The sequence below is a fragment of the Carcharhinus amblyrhynchos genome, chromosome 8 (assembly GCF_965287045.1).
Source record: "Carcharhinus amblyrhynchos chromosome 8, sCarAmb.v2.hapA, whole genome shotgun sequence".
NCBI lineage: Eukaryota > Metazoa > Chordata > Chondrichthyes > Carcharhiniformes > Carcharhinidae > Carcharhinus > Carcharhinus amblyrhynchos.
Window position 1 is genome coordinate 45,635,423 of NC_137331.1, and position 22,297 is coordinate 45,657,719.

General features: G+C 41.7%; 1 protein-coding gene across 1 annotated transcript; it reads right to left on the reverse strand.

Annotated features, from left to right (window-relative positions):
* Positions 1–345: 345 nt before the first annotated feature.
* Positions 346–22,297, reverse strand: epdr1 (ependymin related 1). Its single transcript, XM_080194000.1, has 3 exons — positions 21,938–22,297; positions 10,284–10,492; positions 346–2,007 (listed from the first exon to the last, which is right to left on the reverse strand). Exons 1-3 carry the CDS (start codon positions 22,204–22,206, stop codon positions 1,811–1,813), a joined length of 675 nt encoding a protein of 224 aa, XP_080050126.1. The 5' UTR covers positions 22,207–22,297; the 3' UTR covers positions 346–1,810.

Genomic DNA, 22,297 nt, shown 5'->3' on the forward strand with positions numbered 1-22,297 from the left:
TGCTCCATCATTCTCGAGACAGACAGATCTTTGGTCACTCAGGGAAATGGAATTGAAGTCTGGATCAGCCACAGTCTCATTGTATGGCACATCAGGCTCGAAGGAGAAAATGGTCTACACCTGGTCTTATTTCAGGTAATTTGCTAGGTAGGGAGATCAGCATTCAATATCCATTCATGGCAAGCAGAGAATAAACTGCCTGCTGGGATAAGTAGTATACTAAATACTACTGTAATATGTACATAAATTTTGTACTTGAGGCGTAAGCAAACGTTTAAGGTAAAAAAAAGTGACTTTTCTTACACTGCAAGTACAAGCTAAACAAAAGTGACAGAGAACCAGTCATGATGTTGAGAAAAGCTTTAATTTTACAGGCCCTAATTACATAAAATTAACATACACACTGCATCTTATTAAATATAGCAAGAACTTACTACATGCACGATCCAACTTAAATTAATGCACCGTTATTAGAATTATGATCTTAAAAGGTGCAGTAGAAACCAAAAGTTCCATGCAGTTTCATTAAAACACTCTTTCAAAGCAACAAAACAGTCATTTTTTTATGGAAGATGTGAGACTGCAGAGTATTTAGGAGAATAAAGCAAACAGTTCAAAAGTTTGAGTTTCTCTGAAGGAACAAGTCAAGTTCCATTCAGGATACCCAAGTTAAGCTCTGGGAGAAATTCATTCTTGTAACATCGCTGCAGACCTGCATCAATTCAGGTAGCAGTCCAAGGCACTATCTGCATTCTGGGGAAATTGATACATCTGTCACTTGGAACAGTGTTACGCAAACTCCTACTTTTGCAATAGTTAACCATATAGCGTTTATGATGTGGAGGTGCCAACATTGGGCCAGTGTGGGTACAGTAAGAAGTCTCACAACTCCAGGTTAAAGTCCAACTCATCTGATGGAAGAGCAGCACCCCAGAAGCTCATGATTCCAAATAAGCCCGTTGGACTTTAAACTGGTGTTGAGACTTCTTATATAGTTTTCAGGCTGCTAAGCAATTTTTACTGAAAAGCAGCTCAGCATTTATTTACCCTCAAAGTAGTAAAAGGCCACAGAAGAGATTTCATTTGTCCCTTAAGGTTAAAAAAAAGAGTATTGTTGCTTGAATGAAATATATCAAAATGGTGCTTATATTACACATGAATGTTATAATAAAATCAAGTACTATTTGATATTCATTCATCTGCGGAGAAATAGATATAACTATTTGTACAGAAAGTGTTGGAAAATGCCAGCAGTTCTGTCAGCATCTGTGGAGAAAGAGTTAATGTTTCAGGAATGATGAGACTTCTTTAGAGTCATATTAAACATGAAAGCCTGTTTCTCACTCCATGGATGCTGCCAGATTTGCTAATGTTTTCAAACACTTCTTACTTCAGGTCTCCAGCTTCTGTGGTATTTTAGTTTCATCTCAGGACTATTTTTACCTGGGTTTAATGCTTGCCCAAGAAAGCAAAAGGATATAAAGAGACAACTACATTTAATAACTTGTTTAAGTTTGTAGCAGTTCTGTTAATAGGCAATGGATAATTAACAGGTTTAGCCATGCATATCATATATAACAAGCCTAGCCCTAAGGCATGTTTACACATTAATAGAAGATACAAGCATAATATTATTCCCCCACTTTGGAAGTAACACATCAGCAAAGTTGTATACGAAGAAACTCACTGAACGAAGTGAACTGACAGCTCCCTTAGCCACTAAAAGGTGACAACTTTTTTTTCCTTTACAGAAAAGGTTGTTAATGGCAGATGCAATTGATAAGCAATGTTGTGTTCCCTAAGCCAGAACCTATAGTGAGCAGTCATTGCTCATCTCCTCTAGGCTGGCTATCTGGCAGGAGCTGGGTGGGGTGAACACAGATGGGTCACTGATTCCTAGCTGAAGATCAAAAAATCGTGTGGACATTGTTACATTGTAGCTCTTTGTGTAGGTCTCCTGCACTGGATAGCAATCCTTGACTGTGTAAATGCCAATCCATTTTTCAACTGTGAAAAAAAGCAGAAATAAAGAAATATGAAAATACGTTCCCAGGATTTGCAAAGGCTACTCAATTTGAACATTAAAAAACCGTGCAGTGAAGTGTACTCCTGAAGCGTTCCGGCAAGAACTACTGCTTTTTTTGCAACTGATCAAGTCAGGCCCTCCAGCTGAGAAATGGGCCTTGATTTGAGCTGGGGGTGTGGAAGAATCAGGAGTTGGATCTTGGTGGGTGGGCTGGCAGGGGCAGAGGACAGTAAACAGGGAGTGGGTGTAGAGTATCCCATGAAGGTGGGAGCTGTCTGCATGGTGGATACCCAGAAGATAGAAGGGGTTTTAATTCTAACTTTTTTCTGGGTAACCATCCAAAGTTTGTGATTTAGGTTATATTTTCAGATGGTTCCAAGTCCAGGGCAATTGCCAAATGGAAGTTGGTACTTACCAGGTAATCGCAGCGCAGACCTTACTTTGGAACATCAGATGAAGGTGTAGGAGGGTGGGCGTGGATGAGTTCCCCAGTGCATCTTTGTGGTATCCCCAATTAGCCTGTCCTTCTAACATATCTCTAGAAGCTTTTGTCAGTTTTCATTTTTCTGCTAGTTTACTTTCATATTGTATTTTTCCATTATCAGTTCCTCGGTCCTCTTTTGCTGAATTCTAAAATGCTCCCAATCATAAGGTTCACTTTGAGCAATATAAGAAGTCTCTTGCTTTACCACTGGCGCAGTGGTTAGCACTGCTGCCTCATAGTACCAACCTGGATTCAATTTCGGATTTGGGTGATTGCATGGGTTTCCTTAAACAGACCAAAGGCATGTAGATTATGTGGATTAGCCATGATAAATGCATGGGGTTACAGGGATGCTGTTTCAGAGAGTTGGTACAGACTTGATGGGTCCAATGGCCTCTTACTGCACTGTAGGGATTTACGGTAATCTTTAACTTCTCAAGTTAGTCAGTGCGGAACTAGGCCATCTGGTCCACTGAGAACATAAGAAATAGGAGCAGGAGTAGGCCATCCAGCCCCTCGAGCCTGCCCCGCCATTCAATAAGATCATGGCTGATCTGTCGTGGCTCAGTTCCACCTTCTCGCCCTCTCCCCATAACCCTTAATCCCATTGCCTATTAAAAACCTATCAACCCGCATCTTAAATATATTTAGCGAGGCAGCCTCCACCACTTCAACGGGCAGAGAATTCCAGAGATTCACCACCCTTTGAGTGAAGAAGTTCCTCCTCAACTCCGTTCTAAACTGTCCCCCCTTTATCTTGAGGCTGTGCCCTCCAGTCCTACTGTCATTTCTGAGCGGGAAGAGCCTCTCCACCTCTATCCTATCCACCTCTATCCTATCCATCCCATTCATCATCTTATATGTCTCAATGAGATCTCCCTTCATTCTTCTAAACTCTAACAAGTACAAGCCTAGTTTATTCAGCCTCTCCTCATAGTTCAACCCCCTCAACTCCGGTATCAGCCTAGTAAACCTCCTCTGCACTCCCTCCAAGGCCAAAATATCCTTGCGTAAGTGCGGCGACCAAAACGGCACACAGTACTCCAGCTGCGGCCTCACCAGTGCCCTGTACAGTTGCAGCAAGACCTCCCTACTTTTATATTCAATCCCCCTTGCTATGAAGGCCAGCATCCCATTAGCCTTCCTGACCACCTGTTGCACCTGCAGGCTGGGTTTTTGCGACTCATGCACAAGGACCCCGAGGTCCCTCTGCACCGTTGCATGCTGCAGTTTTTCACCATGTAAGTAATAGTCCTTCCTACCATTATTCCTACCAAAGTGGACAACTTCACACTTGCCAACATTAAATTCCATTTGCCAGTTCCTGGCCCATTCGCCCAGCCTATCTAGATCCTTCTGCAGACTTTCCACACCCTCCGCACAATTAGCCATTCCACCAATCTTGGTGTCATCAGCAAATTTCGACACCATACACTCGGTTCCCTCCTCCAGATCATCTATATAAATGGTAAATAGCTGAGGCCCCAGCACCGACCCCTGAGGCACTCCACTAGTCACCAACCGCCAATCTGAATAGCACCCATTGACCCCCACTCTCTGCCTCCTATTTGACAACCAATCCCCTATCCACGCTAACACCCTACCCCCAACTCCATGTGCCCTCCTGACCTTTTGTAATAACCCCTTGTGCGGCACCTTATCAAACGCCTTCTGAAAATCAAGAAACACCACATCCACCGGCTCTCCTCTATCCACCGCCCTAGACACATCCTCATAGAACTCCAATAAATTCGTCAGACATGACTTCCCCTTAACGAAACCGCGCTGCGTCGGCTCTATCAAACAAGTCTCAAGATGCCTCGCTATTTCCTCCTTGATGACAGATTCTAACATTTTACCTACAACAGACGTTAAACTAACCAGCCTATAATTCCCTGCCTTTTGCCTGCCACCCTTCTTAAACAACGGCGTAACATTAGCTGTTTTCCAATCTTCCGGCACTTCTCTGGAATCCAGCGATGTTTGGAAAATGATCATCAAGGCATCCACTATCACCTCCGCCATTTCTTTCAGAACCCTTGGATGCATTCCATCCGGTCCTGGGGACTTGTCCACAATCAGTCCCTCCAGTCTTTCGAGCACTGCCTCTCTAGTAACAATAATGTCATTCAGGCCCTCCACTCCTACCATCTTTCTATCGCTAACACCCGGCAAATTATTCACGTCCTCCTCCGTGAAGACCGAAACAAAAAAGTTATTCAAGCCTCAGCCATTTCCCCATCCCCTACCACTAAGTCCCCCCTCTCATCCTCTAAGGGTCCAACGTTCACCCTAGTCAGCCTCTTCCTTTTTATATATTTATAAAAACTCTTACTATCCTTTTTTATATTAAGCGCTAGCCCAGCTTCATAGTTTATCCTACCCTTCTTTATCAACTTCTTTGTCATTCTTTGTTGATATTTAAACCTCTCCCAATCCTCTTCTCGCCCACTACTCTTAGCTACTCCAAACACATCCGCTTTTAATTTAACACTTTCCTTTACCTCCTTCGTTATCCACAGCTAATTATCTCTCCTCCTACGATCCTTTTTAACCATCGGAATAAATTTCTGCTGAGCACCAAGAAAGATCTCCTTAAAGATGCTCCACTGTTCCTCAGCAGACCTACCTTCCAATGCGCTCCCCCAATCAACATTCGCCAATTCCTCTCTCATCCTATCATACTCCCCTCTGTTCAAACAAAGGACACACATCCGGGAACCCACTTTCTCCTCCTCCATCTGCATCAGAAACTCCACCATACAATGATCACCCTTCCCAAGAGGATCCTTCACCACAAGGTCCCTAATTCTACCTGCCTCATTACATAACACCAGATCCAAGATAGCTCGGTCCCTCGTCGGCTCCAACACACACTGTTCAAGGAAACTATCCCGGCAACATTCCAAGAGCTCTTCCGCAAGCCCACCGTGTCCAACATGGGTCGACCAATCAATACGTAGATTGAAATCCCCCATAATTATCGCCGTTCCATTCCTGCATGCCGCATTTATTTGCGCGTTAATAGCCTGCCCCACCTCCAGATCATTATTTGGGAGCCTATAGATGACACCCGCCTGCGTCTTCCTCCCTTTGCTGTTCCTAATCTCCACCCAAAACGATTCCACTTTCTGCTCTTTGGCTCCTATATCATCCCTTACTACCACCCTGATGCTATCCTTAATCAGCAGAGCTACGCCCCCCCACTTTTTCCTCCCGCCTATCCTTCCTAAACACTTGATACCCCTGTACATTCAGCTCCCAGTCCCTGTCACCTTGCAGCCACGTCTCTGTAATGGCCACTAGATCATATCCATTTGTGCTGATCTGCGCCACCAGCTCATTCACTTTATTCCAAATGCTTCGTGCATTCAGATAAAGTGCCTTCATCCCAGCCTTCACCTGTACCCTATTTGCCGGAACACCACCAACCTTACTCACGCCCCCTACTCCCTTTATTATTGGGACATCCTTGGCCTCTTCCCGTACCTGTACCCTCTCTCCACACACACACACACACACACACACACACACACACACACACACACACACACACACACACCCCCTCCCCCCGCCATTAGTTTAAAGCCCTATCTACAGTCCTATCTACACGATTCGCCAGGACTCTGGTCCCAGCACGGTTCAGACCAACCCCATCCCACCTGAACAGGTCCCACCTACCCCAATACTGGTGCCAATGCCCCATAAATTCAAACCCATTCCTCCTACACCAATCCCTGAGCCACCCATTCACTTCCTTAATCTTATCAACCCTACGCCCATCTGCACACGGTTCAGGCAGTAGTCCAGAGATAACCACCTTGTCGGTTCTACTTTTTAATTCCGTTCCCAGCTTTTCATACTCCCTCCCCAGATCCTCAGTTCACATTTTGCCTATGTCATTGGCACCCACATGTACCACAACGACCAGGTTCTCACCCTCCCACTCCAGGTTCTGCAGCCCAGATGCGACATCCTGGACCCGAGCACCAGGCAGACAACACACCCTTCTGTGCTCTTTGTCATTGTGACAAAGGACAGTGTCAATACCCTTAACCACACTATCCCCAATTACCACTACGTTCCTTTTCACCTTCTCTTTGCCTATGTCCTGTGTCTGCATCAATCTGAGTTTGTATCAATCCTGCGACACAGCATTTTGCCCAGGCCTAATCCCATGTATTTACGTTAATTCTCCTCACCTACATATCTTGGAACACTAAGGGGCAATTTGTCATAGCTACCTAACCTGCACATCTTTAGACCGTGGGCGGAAACTAGAGCACCTGGAGGAAACCCATGCAGACATGGAATGAACTTGCCGTGAAGCAGCAATGCTAACCACTATGCTACTGTGCCTCCCTAACTTTTCCTGCTGGTTTTTGTGCCTCATGGAATATGTATTTATTGTAAATCACATTTATAGTTTAACTTCTAGACATTGCCTGTCCACCACCATATCTTTTAATGTAGTTTCTCAATCTACTACAGCCAACTTGCCTCTCATACCTTTGTAGCTTCCGGGTGCTAGAGATGGAAAGGTGGTAGGACTGGAGGGTCTCAGTGACATTACTGTTACTAGAGAGGCGGTGCTCGACAGACTGGAGGGGCTGATTGTGGACAAGTCCCCAGGACCGGATGGAATGCATCTGAGGGTTCTGAAAGAAATGGCGGAGGTGATAGTGGATGCCTTGGTGGTTATTTTCCAGACGTCGCTGGATTCCGGGAAGGTGCCGGAAGATTGGAAAATGGCTAATAATATGCCGTTGTTTAAGAAGGATGCCAGGCAAAAGGCAGGGAATTATAGGCCGGTTAGTTTAACGTCTGTTGTAGGTAAAATGTTAGAATCCGTCATCAAGGAGGAAATAGCGAGGCATCTTGAGGGGAATTGCTTGATACAGCAGACGCAGCATGGTTTCGTTAAGGGGAAGTCGTGTCTGACAAATTTACTGGAGTCCAAGAGGATGTGTCTAGGGCGGTGGATAAAGGAGAGCCGGTGGATGTGGTCTTTCTTGATTTTCAGAAGGCGTTTGACAAGGTACCTCACAAGAGGTTATTGCAGAAGGTCAGGGGACATGGAGTTGGGGGTAGGGTGTTAGCGTGGATAGAGGATTGGTTGTCAAATAGGAGGCAGAGTGGGGGTCAATGGGTGCTATTCGGATTGGCGGTTGGTGACTAGTGGAGTGCCCCAGGGGTCGGTGCTGGGGCCTCAGCTATTTACCATTTATATAGATGATCTGGAGGAGGGAACCGAGTGTATGGTGTCGAAATTTGTTGATGACACCAAGATTGGTGGAACGGCAAATTGTGTGGAGGGAGTGGAGAGTCTGCAGAAGGATCTAGATAGGCTGGGCGAATGGGCCAGGAACTGGCAAATGGAATTTAATGTTGGCAAGTGCGAGGTGGTCCACTTTGGTAGGAATAATGGCAGGAAGGATTATTACTTACGTGGCGAAAAACTGCAGCAGGCGACGGTGCAGAGGGACCTCGGGGTCCTTGTGCATGAGTCGCAAAAACCCAGCTTGCAGGTGCAGTAGGTGGTCAGGAAGGCGAATGGGATGCTGGCCTTCATAGCGAGGGGGATTGAATATAAAAGTAGGGAGGTCTTGCTGCGGCTGTATAGGGCATTGGTGAGGCCGCAGCTAGAGTACTGTGTGCAGTTTTGGGCGCCGTACTAATGCAAGGATATTTTGGCCTTGGAGGGAGTGCAGAGGAGGTTTACTAGGCTGATGCCGGAGTTGAGGGGGTTGAGCTATGAGGAGAGGCTGAATAAACTAGGCTTGTACGCGTTAGAGTTTAGAAGAATGAGGGGAGATCTCATTGAGACGTATAAGATGATGAATGGGATGGATAGGATAGAGGTGGAGAGACTCTTCCCACTCAGAAAGGACAGTAGGACTAGGGGGCACAGCCTCAAGATAAAAGGGGGGCGGTTTAGAACGGAGTTGAGGAGGAACTTCTTCACTCAAAGGGTGGTGAATCTCTGGAATTCTCTGCCCGTTGAAGTGGTGGAGGCTGCCTCGCTAAATATTTTTAAGATGCGGGTTGATGGGTTTTTGATAAGAGAGGGGATTAAGGGTTATGGGGAGAGGGCGGGAATGTGGAACTGAGCCACGACAGATCAGCCATGATCTTATTGAATGGCGGGGCAGACTCGAAGGGCTAGATGGCCTACTCCTGCTCCTATTTCTTATGTTCTTATGAAACCTTTAAGATCCTGAGAGGTCTTGGCAGGGCAGATATGGAAAAGATGTTTCCTTTTGTCAGAGAATCCAGAATTAATGGTCACTAAACTAAAATAAGGGGTTGCCCATTTAACCCCTAGATGACAAAAATCTTTTTCTCCCACAGAGTTGTGAGTCTTTGGAACTTCGTTCCTCAAAAGACAAAATCTTGAATAGTAGATGGATTCTTGATGAGCAGAGGGGTAGAAGGTTATTGGGGGTAAGCGAGAATGTAGAGCTGAGGTTACCAATAGATTAACTATGATTTTATTGAACGGCGGAGCAGGCTTAAGGGGCCAAGTGGCCTATTCCTGCTCCTAATTTGTGTATTTGTATGTGTTGGCAATGGCAAATTCCGGAGTTGAGGGGGTTGAGCTATGAGGAGAGGCTGAATAAACTAGGCTTGTACTCGTTAGAGTTTAGAAGAATGAGGGGAGATCTCATTGAGATGTATAAGATGTTGGATAGGATAGAGGTGGAGAGGCTCTTCCCGCTCAGAAAGGACAGTAGGACTAGGGGGCACAGCCTCAAGATAAAAGGTTTAGAACGGAGTTGAGGAGGAACTTCTTCACTCAAAGGGTGGTGAATCTCTGGAATTCTCTGCCCGTTGAAGTGGTAGAGGCTGCCTCGCTCAATATTTTTAAGACGCGAGTTGATAGGTTTTTGATAGGCAAGGGGATTAAGGGTTATGGGGAGAGGGTGGGAAAGTGGAACTGAGCCACGACAGATCAGCCATGATCTTATTGAATGGCGGGGCAGGCTCGAGGGGCTGGATGGCCTACTCCTGCTCCTATTTCTTATGTTCTTACTGACCATAACCATCTACGTTTACTTTTCCTCTTTACACACGCTGCTTTGAGTTTGTTGATATGTGCTTATTTCCGAAAAAAATCTTTGGCTTCAATGTGATTTGAATATGGTCTGCAAATTTTTAGAATTTTCTAACAATGATGCAACTGAAAACAGCATCCTAATGGGGATTGCAACGGACAGTTGCATGGTGTTAAGCCAATTCAACCCGTTTCTATTTGGTAAAATAAGATTGCATTGTGACTCAAGAAGTTCATAACTCAACAACATTTTAAAAAATTCACAAGATGTGTACATCACTGGAGAGCCAGCATTTGTTGCTCATCCTTAATTGCCTTTGAGAACGTGCTGGTCAGCCACAATCTTGAATACAACAAAATGGTTTGCCATGTCTTTCCAGGGAGCAGTTAAGGGTCAACACATTGCTGTGGGTCACTTAAATATCAGACCAGGCAAGGGGCATTAGTGAACAAAATGAATTTTTAATGACAATCCAGTAGTTAGTAGGTAACCATTACACTATCTACTTTTTATTTCATATTTAATTATTAACTGAATTTAAATACCCAGCAGTCATAGTGAGATTTGAACTCAGATCCAGATCATTAATTCTGGCCTCTGGATTACATGTAGCACTACTACTATGCTACTACACCATAAAGCTTCATGCTTCTGTGGTCTATTAAACAGATTTAGCCATAACATTTTATTGCAACTGTACAAAATGCATGCTACTCACATTTACGAGCAGGTTTTCTATCTGACCATTCTTGAACCTTTATCTGGTCTCCTGGCCCACCAATACTGTATTCATCTTCATAGGTCGAGTTGTCAGGGATATCATATGGATCCCACGCCTGAACAAGGGGTAGTTTGGAGCACTGCTTTGTCACTTGCTCAATCTTGAAAAGGACTGGATTTTTAAATAGATAAATGTATTCATAAAATCTAGAAGGAATGAAACAACGGAATGCAATATTACCAGATCTTTGTAGCTTTGTAAAGTAAGAACTTTCATTTATATCTTGTAATTTCCTCCAGTTAAATATCAGGAAGACCAAAATCATAGTCATTATTTGCTACCACAAAAACCGGTCGTTTGCTACCAATTCAATCCCATTCCTGGTTATTCTCAGTTTGGTCGTTTGTCCCATAATCTCTCAATTACAAAGACTGATTACTTTGGTCTACTAGAAATATTCTTTCCTGCCTCAGCCCATCTACCATTGCAACATTCACCTATACATTTGTGTCAGTCAGACTCTACAATTCTAATGCTCTCCTGACCAATCTTATTTGTCCATCCGTCAATAACGTAAGTTCACCCAAAATTTTGCAATCTGCATTTTAATCCACATCATGTTCCATCCGCCATCATTTCAGCGCTCAGTAACCTGCATTAGTTCCTGGTTCACCAAGAACTATATTTAAAAATACTTGGGTGGTCCACTGGTACTCAATCACACGATGATCTTTCTGTCTGTGGTAATCTGGCCATAAAAAAGACGTTGAATGCGTTGTTATATTCAATTTTCTTTATTTATAAAAATATCAAAACACAGTACAGCATCAACTCAAAACTGGAGGCAGCTAGTTCCACAGGTCCCTCATGGTGAGACTAAACCTGGGAAAGCCCATGCTTGAAAGCATGGTGGAGGGAGGTTCAATTTATTAACTAGTGTCACAAGTAGGCTTATATTAACACTGCAATGAAGTTCATGTGAAAATCGCCTAGTTGCCTGTTCAGGTACATTGAGGGAGAATTTAGCATGGCCAATGCACCTAACCAGTGCGTCTTTCGGATTATGGGAGAAAACCCATGCAGACTCGGGGAGCACAGTAACTAGCACTGCTATCTCACAGTGCTAGGGACCAAGGTTCGAATCTCGGCTTGGTCAATGTTTGTGTGGACTTTGCACGTTCCCACCGTGTCTGTGTGGGTTTCCTCCGCTGCTCCAGTTTCCACCCACAGTCTGAAAGATGTGCTGGTTAGCTACACTGGCCATGCTAAATCTCCCTCAGTGTACCTGAACAGGTGCCAGAGAGTGGTGACTAGAGGATTCTCACAGTAACTTCATTGCAGTGTTAATGTAAGCCTACCTATGACTAATAAATAAACCCCTTTTTTTTCAAATGTACCAACTCCACAGAGAAAGTGACTCAAGCAGAGAATCGAACTAAGGTCCCTGGAGCTGAGAAAGAGCAGTGCTAACCACTGTGCCACCATGGCGCTCCCAGTTGAAGCATTCAAGGAAAGTTAAATAATTATTTGAAAATAAACAATTTGCAGTGTTATGGGAAAAAGATCAGAGAATGGCACAAACTATAATGCCCATTCGGAGAACTGGTGCACACTCAATAGCCTCCTTTTCTGCTGCAACTTCTGTGGTCAGGATGCCTGACTCAAAACATTGGTTCTACTTTGTCTTACAAAATGCTGTCAGACCTGCTGAGACTTTTTCTGTTTTTGTTCTAAATGTGTTCAGAGAGCCATAACTGTTCTCCCACAAGGAAAACAGTAAGTTAGCATGCAGACACAAAACAATTAAGAAGGTAAATTGCATGTAGGTCTCTATTACAAGGGGATTGGAATACAAGGAGGAAGTTTTGTTACAATTGCGTAAGACTTTCCCAACAGAATGTGCACCTGTTTACAGAAGGCAGTACAGTGAATGTTTACTGGACTGGCTCCTGGGTTTACTGAAAACCCATACTCTTCGGATTTTAGGAGACTGAAAAGTAATCTTATTGATGGGTAAAAAATTCTGAAGGGTCCTGGAAGGGTAGTCACTCAAATGTTATTTCCTCTTTCTAGAACACTAGCTTTTCTCTATAGTGTTTTAATTTAACTTACTTGACTTCAAATTAAATCAATAAAATCCAATGAATGTTTTGGTTCAAACAAGATATAACCATAAGGCAAAGATGGATTTGGGTAGTAAATTGAAAAAGAAAGTTTGGAAAAAATGTACTCAATAACACAAAATAGACTTTACAGCTTCAAGCAAATGATCAGGTGGCTGAAGTAAAGCTGTCGTCAACAACAATTCTTTCAAATTCTGCCTTGGGAGCATCAAGTATTCACTAGCTGGCAAAAGAAATCAAAGTCTTTACTTTTATTCCTTATGTCAAATCGTGTCTGTACAATTTCATAGTTGGCTTATTTAAACTAGAGTTTGACTATCTACACACATTATTCCTTCAAAGGGACAATGCTTCCTTCAAAGTTACTTTGGTTAACTGACTTTGCGTCACTTCTATTGTCCATTTTGGTTAGGTTTGTGCTGAGCTTAGCGCAAAATATCTGATTTGATACTCATTCAAAAGCAAAGATCTTACAGCTTTTGGATACTGTTTAAATTTAAAATTTTAAATCCAGCACTAACATAACTATTTGATTAATTACAATTTAACTGAGGTACACTATTTTGATCATGACATAATAATACTTAATTAATGTAGGTGTAATTAGCAAAGTAAAGTGTTCAAAATGCCTTACTAATCTCATTGTTAGCACAAAATGGCATTTTGACTTTGTTAACTTATAACAATAATCAAGTTACACAGACATCAATTACACAGGCCTGCTTGCACACTGGACCATGGACTTGGGAAAAGAAATTGATAATTTAGGACTGAGATGAAGAGAAATTTCTTCACTGAGGGTTACAAATCTTGGAATTCCCTACACCAGATGTGGATGCTCCAGTGAGCATATTTAACGCTGAAACAAACAGTTTGGTCTCCTGAGAATCAAGGGATGTGGAGAGGTGGCAGGAAAAATTGTTTTTGAGACAGAGGATTAACAGTGAATGGCAAAGCAGACTCAAGAGGCCACATGGATTACTCTGGTTCCTATTTCTTTTGGATCACTCTCCACTCTTTTCACCTGATCACTGGCATCCATCTCTTCAGCCGACTCAGTCCACTGCTCCATTTCCTTCCCAAACCTCTCCATCCCTCCCTTCTCCTTTAAAGGTCCTGTTTAAAACCTCTCTCTTTCAATTCATCCTCAGTGACCTCTTTTTTGATTGGGTTTACAATTCAAATGATTTAGTGTATACTGAAAGTAAAATGCCTGTGTGGGCATCAAGGCAGAACAGGATTAAGCCTGACTCTGACGCTATCCACACATTTAAATCCTGGCTGACACACACAGAATTGTGATTTGGGTAAAACATTGCTCGGTCTGTGGAACTGCACCCCCTCCTCCACACGTCTTCTGTTTATGAATCCACACTTAAATAAAGCACTACATGATATTTGAGCTGACCACAGGTTCTAGACAATTCAGCGAGGTTTCACTCATTAATCTTACCCTTCTGTTTTTCCACTGTCTTTGTTTTGTCTGTGTTTTTCATATTTAGAATTCTCTTGCCTATCTGTTTTGCATTTCCATCTTCTTCCGACAGTTCAGCACTAGCTTCTGTAACCTACAACCTAACTGAATGCCCAAATATTCTTCACAAAAATAGAGTTCAATCAAATTAACTTAGGTTTTATGGTAACTCTTATCAAAGCAAAGGTGCACCCTTTAGTCTAATATCTATCTTTCTTTCAAGCAAACAGCTTGTGCTAGTGTTGGAATGAAACCAATTTAGGAAGATCATATATGATTAGATCACCAGATTTGTAAAATACAATGAAACTTAGATAAAATTACAATATTGTGACCTAGGGATTACAGCAAAAGTTATAGCAAGTTCACAATGTACTCTGCTATTAATGTACAAAGGGAAAAAAACAATTTCTGGCAATTAAGAGATACTTGTTGAGCTGGGAGTCTCCACAAATTGTTGGGTGAAATGCATGCTTCACCGGCAAAACAGGAGTTTGCTGGTGAGCCCCACGAGTTTCAAAAACATTTCTGTTTGTACTGTGAATTTGAATTAATTTAGTCACAGACATTTAGGATTGGTGTTGTTATGGGCTCTATAAAAGACATGATCTACGGTGCTGACATGAAACTCCATCTTGGAGGGCCAGAAAAAAAATGAAACTGGCGTCTCAAACTCTGCAGATTTTAAACAGATCTGAGGGGCTTTAAAAAATTTAATATATTTTTCTTCTTACTTTTATTTGTCTCCTTTTTGTTCTCTAATTCAATGTTTCCTTCAAAACTTGGACATGATGTGTGAACACTTTTTTTCAGTGCATGGTCCCTTTGAATTTTGTGCAACCATGCACGTGCACTATTTATCACTAGGCCTGCATGGCACTATCCAGACTGCTATGCAGCTCACTCCCTTGCAGTTTAGCAGGAACACTGCTCCATAATCCAGTCTGCTTTTCCCTCTTTCCTGCATCTAATTTGATTCTAATTCATTATTTCCTTCTGTTGTTTGCTTTTCTTTAATAAATAAATTTAATTGGATATCTGCCCTTTCTCCAATATCCTCTTAAGCAACAAAATATCAAATTAGAGGCATTTAAAAAAAATTAAGTTTACATCTTTTGCTTTCAGACTGCACCTAAGCAAATCTAGGATGTTACACAAACCTTTTGATACCTGATGATAGCAATCTATTGCAAAAGGGTCTGAGACATAGTCTTTTAGCTTTCAATATCTATTCCTTCCATTGTGTGATTTCTCATACCATTGCAGTCTCTTGTGCAAACCACTTATGTCATGTTGCTGTGTGCTGGAATAAGTAGATTATCACCAGTCAAGGAGGCACATTGTTTGCATGAAGAGTGTTTACTACACTGTCAACATGAAAGCACATTCTGCAAAGACGCTTATACATGATTACTACTGTTAATGGCATTTTAATTAATTAATACGCCTCAAGATGAGATTTGCAATTTAAACAATGTGGTTAAGGATACGCTCATTTAAATAAATTCTTGTTGTTTATTTTGTTTGGTGGCACTCGGCTGGATGCAGCTATGTGCGCTTTTCAGGATGCTTTTAATTAGATTCATCTTGATCATGGTTGCAAATAATTCCAAATTACTTAGTAGAGTGAGATATTGAAAGGTTCCATAAATGAAGATTTATTTATATCTTGTAGGCAACAAAATTTGTAGTTGTTTTAAATCTGAGTCAGTGTTTTCTTTTACTATGTCATTGGACAGTCAGCACTAGAAGATATTCTAGATCATTTCAAGTGGGGGAGGCCATTTATCGAAGGATTGTGATTAAAAATATCCTTTTTGTTTCCTAACTGTCAATGGAAGACTTTGGACTCATTCACATCAATGATAAACAATACACTTATTTTTGACTTTTTTTTTGCTTTATGTATTATATATGTACTCTTTAATTATTGTGTAGTTAACTTAGGCAGAGTCTGTGTACTTGGTAACCGCCTTGGTGCCCTCAGAGATGGCGTGTTTGGCTAACTCGCCCGGTAAGAGGCAGACCGCACTCTGGATCTCCCGTGCTGAGATGGTATGCCGCTTGTTGTAGTGGATGAGGTGCGATGCCTCAGAGGCGATGTGCTCGAAGATGTCGATCACAAAAAGAGTTCATGACGCTCATGGCCTTGGACGAGATGTGGGTGGAGGCGTGGACCTGGGTCAGCACCCAGTACACATAACTGGAGTAGCTCTGCTTGCGGGCTTTCCTCTGCTTCTTGATGACCTTGGTCAGCGACTACTTGAATGCCTTGTGGGACATGCCACTCTTAGCCGCAAGTTCAGGCATTTAACTCCACTTTGTCCCACTCGGGCGGAAAACAGCATGGGGTAATCTAAAATTGCAGTGACCTTTTCCTTTGCAATGGAAAACTCTCAACAGTGACAATGTTACATTTTTGTATCAATATTATTTCAAGTCATGCCCTCTTGATGCTGTTTTATAAATCGTTCTCTGTCAGAGTGTAGCTGGAAGCCTATTTGACAAAAGTCATTCATAATAAAATATGCAGTAGGCTGAGATGGTTTCATGTCAATGACTGTAGCGACATCTTGTTTCTAAAAGATTTTGTCTCTGATGACTGAAAATCGACTCTGGTTAGAATAACTGAATTCATTTCTATCAAAAAATAATTTACATTTATCTAGCTCCTTTATTATTGAAAAATATCCCAAGGTGCTTTGCAGGAACATAATTAGACAAAATTGGAAGATAGCAAATGGGGGCAGGAGTAGGTCATTCAGCCTCTTAATCTTGGTCTGCCATTCAACCATGGAAGATCTTCCGTTAATTATCTTATAAGCTACTTTGAAATCCATCATGACCTGGGCACTTGTCAGCCCTCAGCTCCAATTTGTTCAGTTCTACTTCCCTAGTGATTGTAATTTTCCCGAGTTCCTCCCCCACTTACACTGCCTGATTTACAGGTATTTCTGGGATGTTACTCATATCCACTTAGACTCACGTAAAGTACCTATCAAATTCATCTGCTATCTCCTTATTTATGTCTATTCGACCACGCTTTTTTAAAATATTTATTGAAACTCTTACTGTCTATATTTCTAGCAAGTTTTAGTTTGTACTCTGATTCTCCCCTCCTTACCAATCTTTTAGTCATTCTTTGCTTTTTTAAATATCCTATCAAATCTTCTGATGTGACACCTATTTTTGCACAATTTGATGTCTTTTCTTTAAGTCTGATACTGTTTTTAACCTTTCTTAGTTAACTACAGACAGTGGACCCTCCCTTTGGAATTTTTCTTTCTTGTTGGAATGTAGCTGTTGTGTATTCTGAAATATCCTGTGGAATATGTTACTGTATCTTTAGTCCTTAAGCTACTTCACCAATTCACACCCTCATTATTGCCCTTATTTAAGTTATATATACACCGGACTAGGATGTACTCTTTCTTCCTCAAATATCCTGGTCACCGTTACCTAGGGGTGCCTTCACTATGAGGTCATTGATTAATCCCATCTTGTTGCACAACATCAGTTTAGGACAGTTTGCTTTCTGGTTGGCCGCAGATCTGAGATTTTCAATAGCCAGCCAGCAACAATTGGCATTAGATCTTCCAAAATAATTATCACAAATTCACAATTTTTTGTATGTTACAACGCAAATGAAAATTTTATAATGAAATTGTAGCAGAAGCATCATTATCCTTGTATAAAAATCAATAGGAAATGTATTAGTGGCAGAGCTTTGGCAAACAGTAATTCAACTCTTACCTTCATAAAGGGAGGTACAAATAGTTAAAAGGAACCATAGACCTATCATGGAAAAATATACTAAAAAGGTTAGCATGAATTTCTGAAAAAGGTTGTGCTTAATGAAGTATATTAGGACTACCAAAGAATTCAGAGTAGACAAAGGCAATGTTGTGGGTATGATCGGCATGGATTCAGAAGACCTTAAATAAATGTGCCACATGGTGCAAGTAGTCAAGGGGCAGATAGTGGGATACACTGAAAGATGGTTACGGAACAGAAAAAAGATTAAGAGTGGCAGAAAGCAGGAAATAATATAATACAAGGATCTGTACCGGCATCAATGTTGTTCTCCATGTACGTAACCGATTTGAAATAATGAATCAGATGTATGGTGTTGCAGACTGGGGGGAAATTAATAATCAAGTGTGAAGAAAGATGTTAATTTTTTTTGGGGGGGGTGAAGTTGTTGTGATATTCTGTGAAGAAGATTTGTGTGTGTAGAGATAATTTAGTAAATTTGGGGACTGAATGTCTACAAGGATTAGGATATCAGTCTAGATGTGGAAGATTTGCATTTGAAGTAAATATGGCCAAGTTCATTTTCTGTAAGTCATGGGTAGAAATTTTGAATTTAGGAGATAAGTGAGACTTTTAGCTGTTAAATTTCAAAGAGATGTAAAATGGGTTTACAAGTTGGAAAAGATCATAAATAAGGCAAGATCATTAAATCTAATTTGATCCAAAAGTGGGGGCAATAAGGAGAACATGGAAAATTTTTAAGTTTCAAAAAAAAAATCCAAGGACAATGGAATCAAAAGATGGAAGAGAAAGAAAAGGTACTTAAGGAGAAGTGTTGAAGGCTGTTCTTGGGAGTGATCGAGATCTCCTGGAGGGTTGCTCTGTGCTGGAGGAGAGTTGGAAACAGGCAAAGTGAGGCAGCTTTCCAGCCAACCCAGAGAAATTTACATTTTTTGGGTTTTGCTTTAAAGTTCCTTAATTTTCCACAGCAGAGCGAGAGGAGGTGAGAAGCCATGTGACATACCTTCCCCATAGCAGCAGTGGGTTTGTGCTGTGGTATTACTCAAGATTTTATTGTTAAACATCTATAATGGATGGTTGCCTAAAGGAGTGTTTATTTGCAAGCCCAACCAAGTGGGAAGTATTTTTGAGGGAATGTTTTGTATGACTAATTTTCACTGTGTAAATTTCATCTGATGTTTAAGTGTTTGTTTTTGTTAATAAATGGTTTAACTTAAATCTTCAAAAAACCAAAAAAGTGTTCCTAATTCAGCACATGTACCTTCTTGGTGGTGTTGTGTAGCAGAGGTCTAGGATTAAAGATTGCTAAGGGTTTCCCCTTTTCTCTGCATTCAGCAAATGGTAATTATTTTGTTTTATTCTTTTCCAGTGTCCTCTCCATTGATCATCACATGGTTTCAACCACAAATATCACAATTGTTTTGCATCTTCATTGGTTTTTTTTGTTAATGGTACTAAATCAATTGCAAAGTCATTCTTAAAATCTGAATATCCTTCTAGGTCTAGGAATGTGTGTGTCATAGCTAAACATCACTGGTGCCAATCCTGTTGCTACAATGAAAGGCCAATGAACATGAAAGCCTCATCTAAACACTGTCTGGCAGCAACCTGGGGTGTTAGCCAGATATTCTCAAGTCTGATGATGAGGAAGGAGGTGCTGTTTGATTTTTTTTATATAGCAAAATCATGTTATCAACTTTGGCAGGTTCCAGTATTGTATTCTGAATGGAATATATAGGAACAAAGTACTTACTATATGATTTATTCACTCAAAGAAATATCTTCCACACACCGTGAACGTATCATGCCAGCCCTCAGGTCTCAAAGAAGAGCCATTTTTGTTCCCAAATCTTTTCTATGTCAAAATAAACTAGGGTATTGAGAAGATTGCGTACTTTTTTCTGTGCAATGAGATGTGAGGAAATTCAGGTAAAACATGAGTTTTTCGGCTTCTCTAAAGATTCTAGTGATATGCAAGTGTTGTTAAAGAAATGGATATGGTAAACACAGAATATTACCTTAAAATTGAGAACGGGACACAGGTTCATAGATTTAGACAATAGTAAGATAAAGGTAAACTTGCTATAGTCCCAGATGACCATAGACTGTGACTGGTGGTAATTTAACCTGAGGATTGTCACACTTCAGGGAAGGTTGAGATGGTGGGCCTTCATGAATAACCTCAGCTGGTACAGGAATTAAACCTGCGCTGTTGGCATCATTAACCAGCTGTCCAGCCAACTGAGGTAAACCGACCTCCAGGCAGCACAGAAGAAAACAATTTAGCATGTTGACTCTGCACTGGCATTTTCAAGGGCTAAACCAGTTAGTCCAACTTATTCTATATTCTTGTAATTTTTTTTCCTTCAGGTATTTATCCATTTTCATTTGAAGGCAACTATCAAGTCTGTATCTACCACCCTAGCACGACAGTACACTCCAAATCTTAACCACTCTTGCATAATAAATGTTTTCCCATGTTGCCTCTGCTTCTTTGCCAATTACCTTATATCTGTGCCCTTGGATTTTGGCTCTTCAGCCACCGTAAACAGTTTCTCTTTATTTAGTCTAACTAGTCATGATGTTGACCATCATTATCGAATGCACTTTTAGCCTTCTGTGTTCTCAGGAGAACAAGACCATCTTCTCCAGTTTTTCACATCAGTCATTCCTCATCTGGTGAATCATTCTAGTACATCTTCTATTACCCTTCATATCCTTCCTTAAATTGAAACTGGCCTTAATACACCAAGTAGGGTCAAACTAGTGTTCCATGCAGATTTAATATACTTTCCTGACTTTTGTTCTCAACAGCGCTACTTATAAAGCTTGAGATTCCATCCTAACATAGCTGTTTGTCCTGACAATTACAAACATTTGTCCACAGACATCCCCAGATCTCTCTCTTCTTTTGCACACAGTAACAGTGATCAATGTGTGGAATGACGTGGGGGGGGGGAAAGAGAGAGAGAGAGAGAAGGTACCCTAGAAACATTTAAGAAAGTACCAGATGCCATAATAAGACGACTGTGGGATTGTTCTGGAAAGGCTGGAACATAGCAACAGGAACAATTAGTGGCTGGAGCCTATTCTGCCATTCACTGAGGTGACTTGCAACCTAACTTCATATACTTCATGTGTTCTTCATCTAATGCAAGAATCTATCAGTTTGAATTTTAAAATTAACAATGGATCAAGCATTAACTATCATGTGCACAAAGTTCCAAACTTCTACAACAATTTGCACAAAGGAATTTGCCAATTTAACTCCCAAAAGATCTGTTGCTAATTTTACTTAGTGGTGAAAATAGTTACTCGTTACCCATTCCCCTTAATGACTTGAAAACGTGATAAGATCACCTTTGACTTTCTATATCCTATTTGCGTGAACTCTCAAATTAACCCCTTGGAAGTTCAGGTAATATTTATTAACTCCCTCCCATGTCAATATCCCCCAAGATGTGGTTTAACCAGGATTTTACATGGCTGAAACTGGACTTTTACACCCATGAATCAAAGTCCTGTAGCGATGAAAAGCAACATTCCATTAACCTTTTTGGTTATTTTGTTCCTGATTGTGACATTTTAATGATCTCTGTACCTAGACACTCCACCCAATTTTGTTTGTACTTCCCCTATTTCTAATTTTTCACTATTTTGGAAGTATCACAAAATAGTATCCCTTTTCAGATTAAAGTGAATGATCTCACATTAAAATCTACAGTTGCGCCCATTCACTTTACACCTCCTGTTATTCTTCCGTGCGCACAGCCTATAACATCAGTGTTATCAGCAAATTTAGATATGTGGCTCTCTACCCTCATGTAAGTCACACCATAAACTTAGCAATTAAACTATTCACTAACTAGCTTGGTAAATAACTAAGGCTGAACTAAGAATAGAGCCGACAACCTTCCTTGGTCTGGTAATAGTAAGGAATTGAGTGTGGCGAAAACCTGTAGTACATCGAAAACGAAATCAGGGAGTATGGTGTGGTGAGAATATCTTCATATTACCGGAAAAAATGGCGAAGGTTGATATGAAGAAAACATCAGATCGATATACTGATGGTGTGTTGAACAGAGAGGTTGCTGTCAAGCATTTTCTATGCCCCGAACTAAGGCAGCTCTTTGCCCAAAGCCTCCACCCCCCTCTGTGCTTGAGAGGCCGGGGGGAAAGCCAATAATCGGCACTGCGAAATAAAAACATGAGGAGGAGCTGCAATGCCTGCTAACCGCAATAACTGCAGTCAAGGAGGGAGTGAGCGAGCGAGCACCTACTTTTTGCAAGGGATGTGTCCTTTCCTCTCCTCCAGGACTCGGATGCGCTGATTCTTGCCGTCGTACGAGAGCAGTACCCTGTTGTTCTTGCCCGTATTGTGGTCGTACACGACGGCCCTGCCCTCCCACTGCTCAGGGGCCTGGCACGGCTTAGGCTGGCGAGACAGCTGCGTGTCCCAAGCGGCGAGGGGGATACAAAAGGCCGGGACAAAGCAGCAGAACAGCACCAAGAACGGCCCAAAGTTCGGGCCTAAACCAGCACGCGCCATCAGTGACCGTTACTCTGCAATATTCCAAATGGAGCCGCGTGACCAGAGCCAGACACGTGCTCCTGGCTGAGGGCGGACGGGCGGCGACACT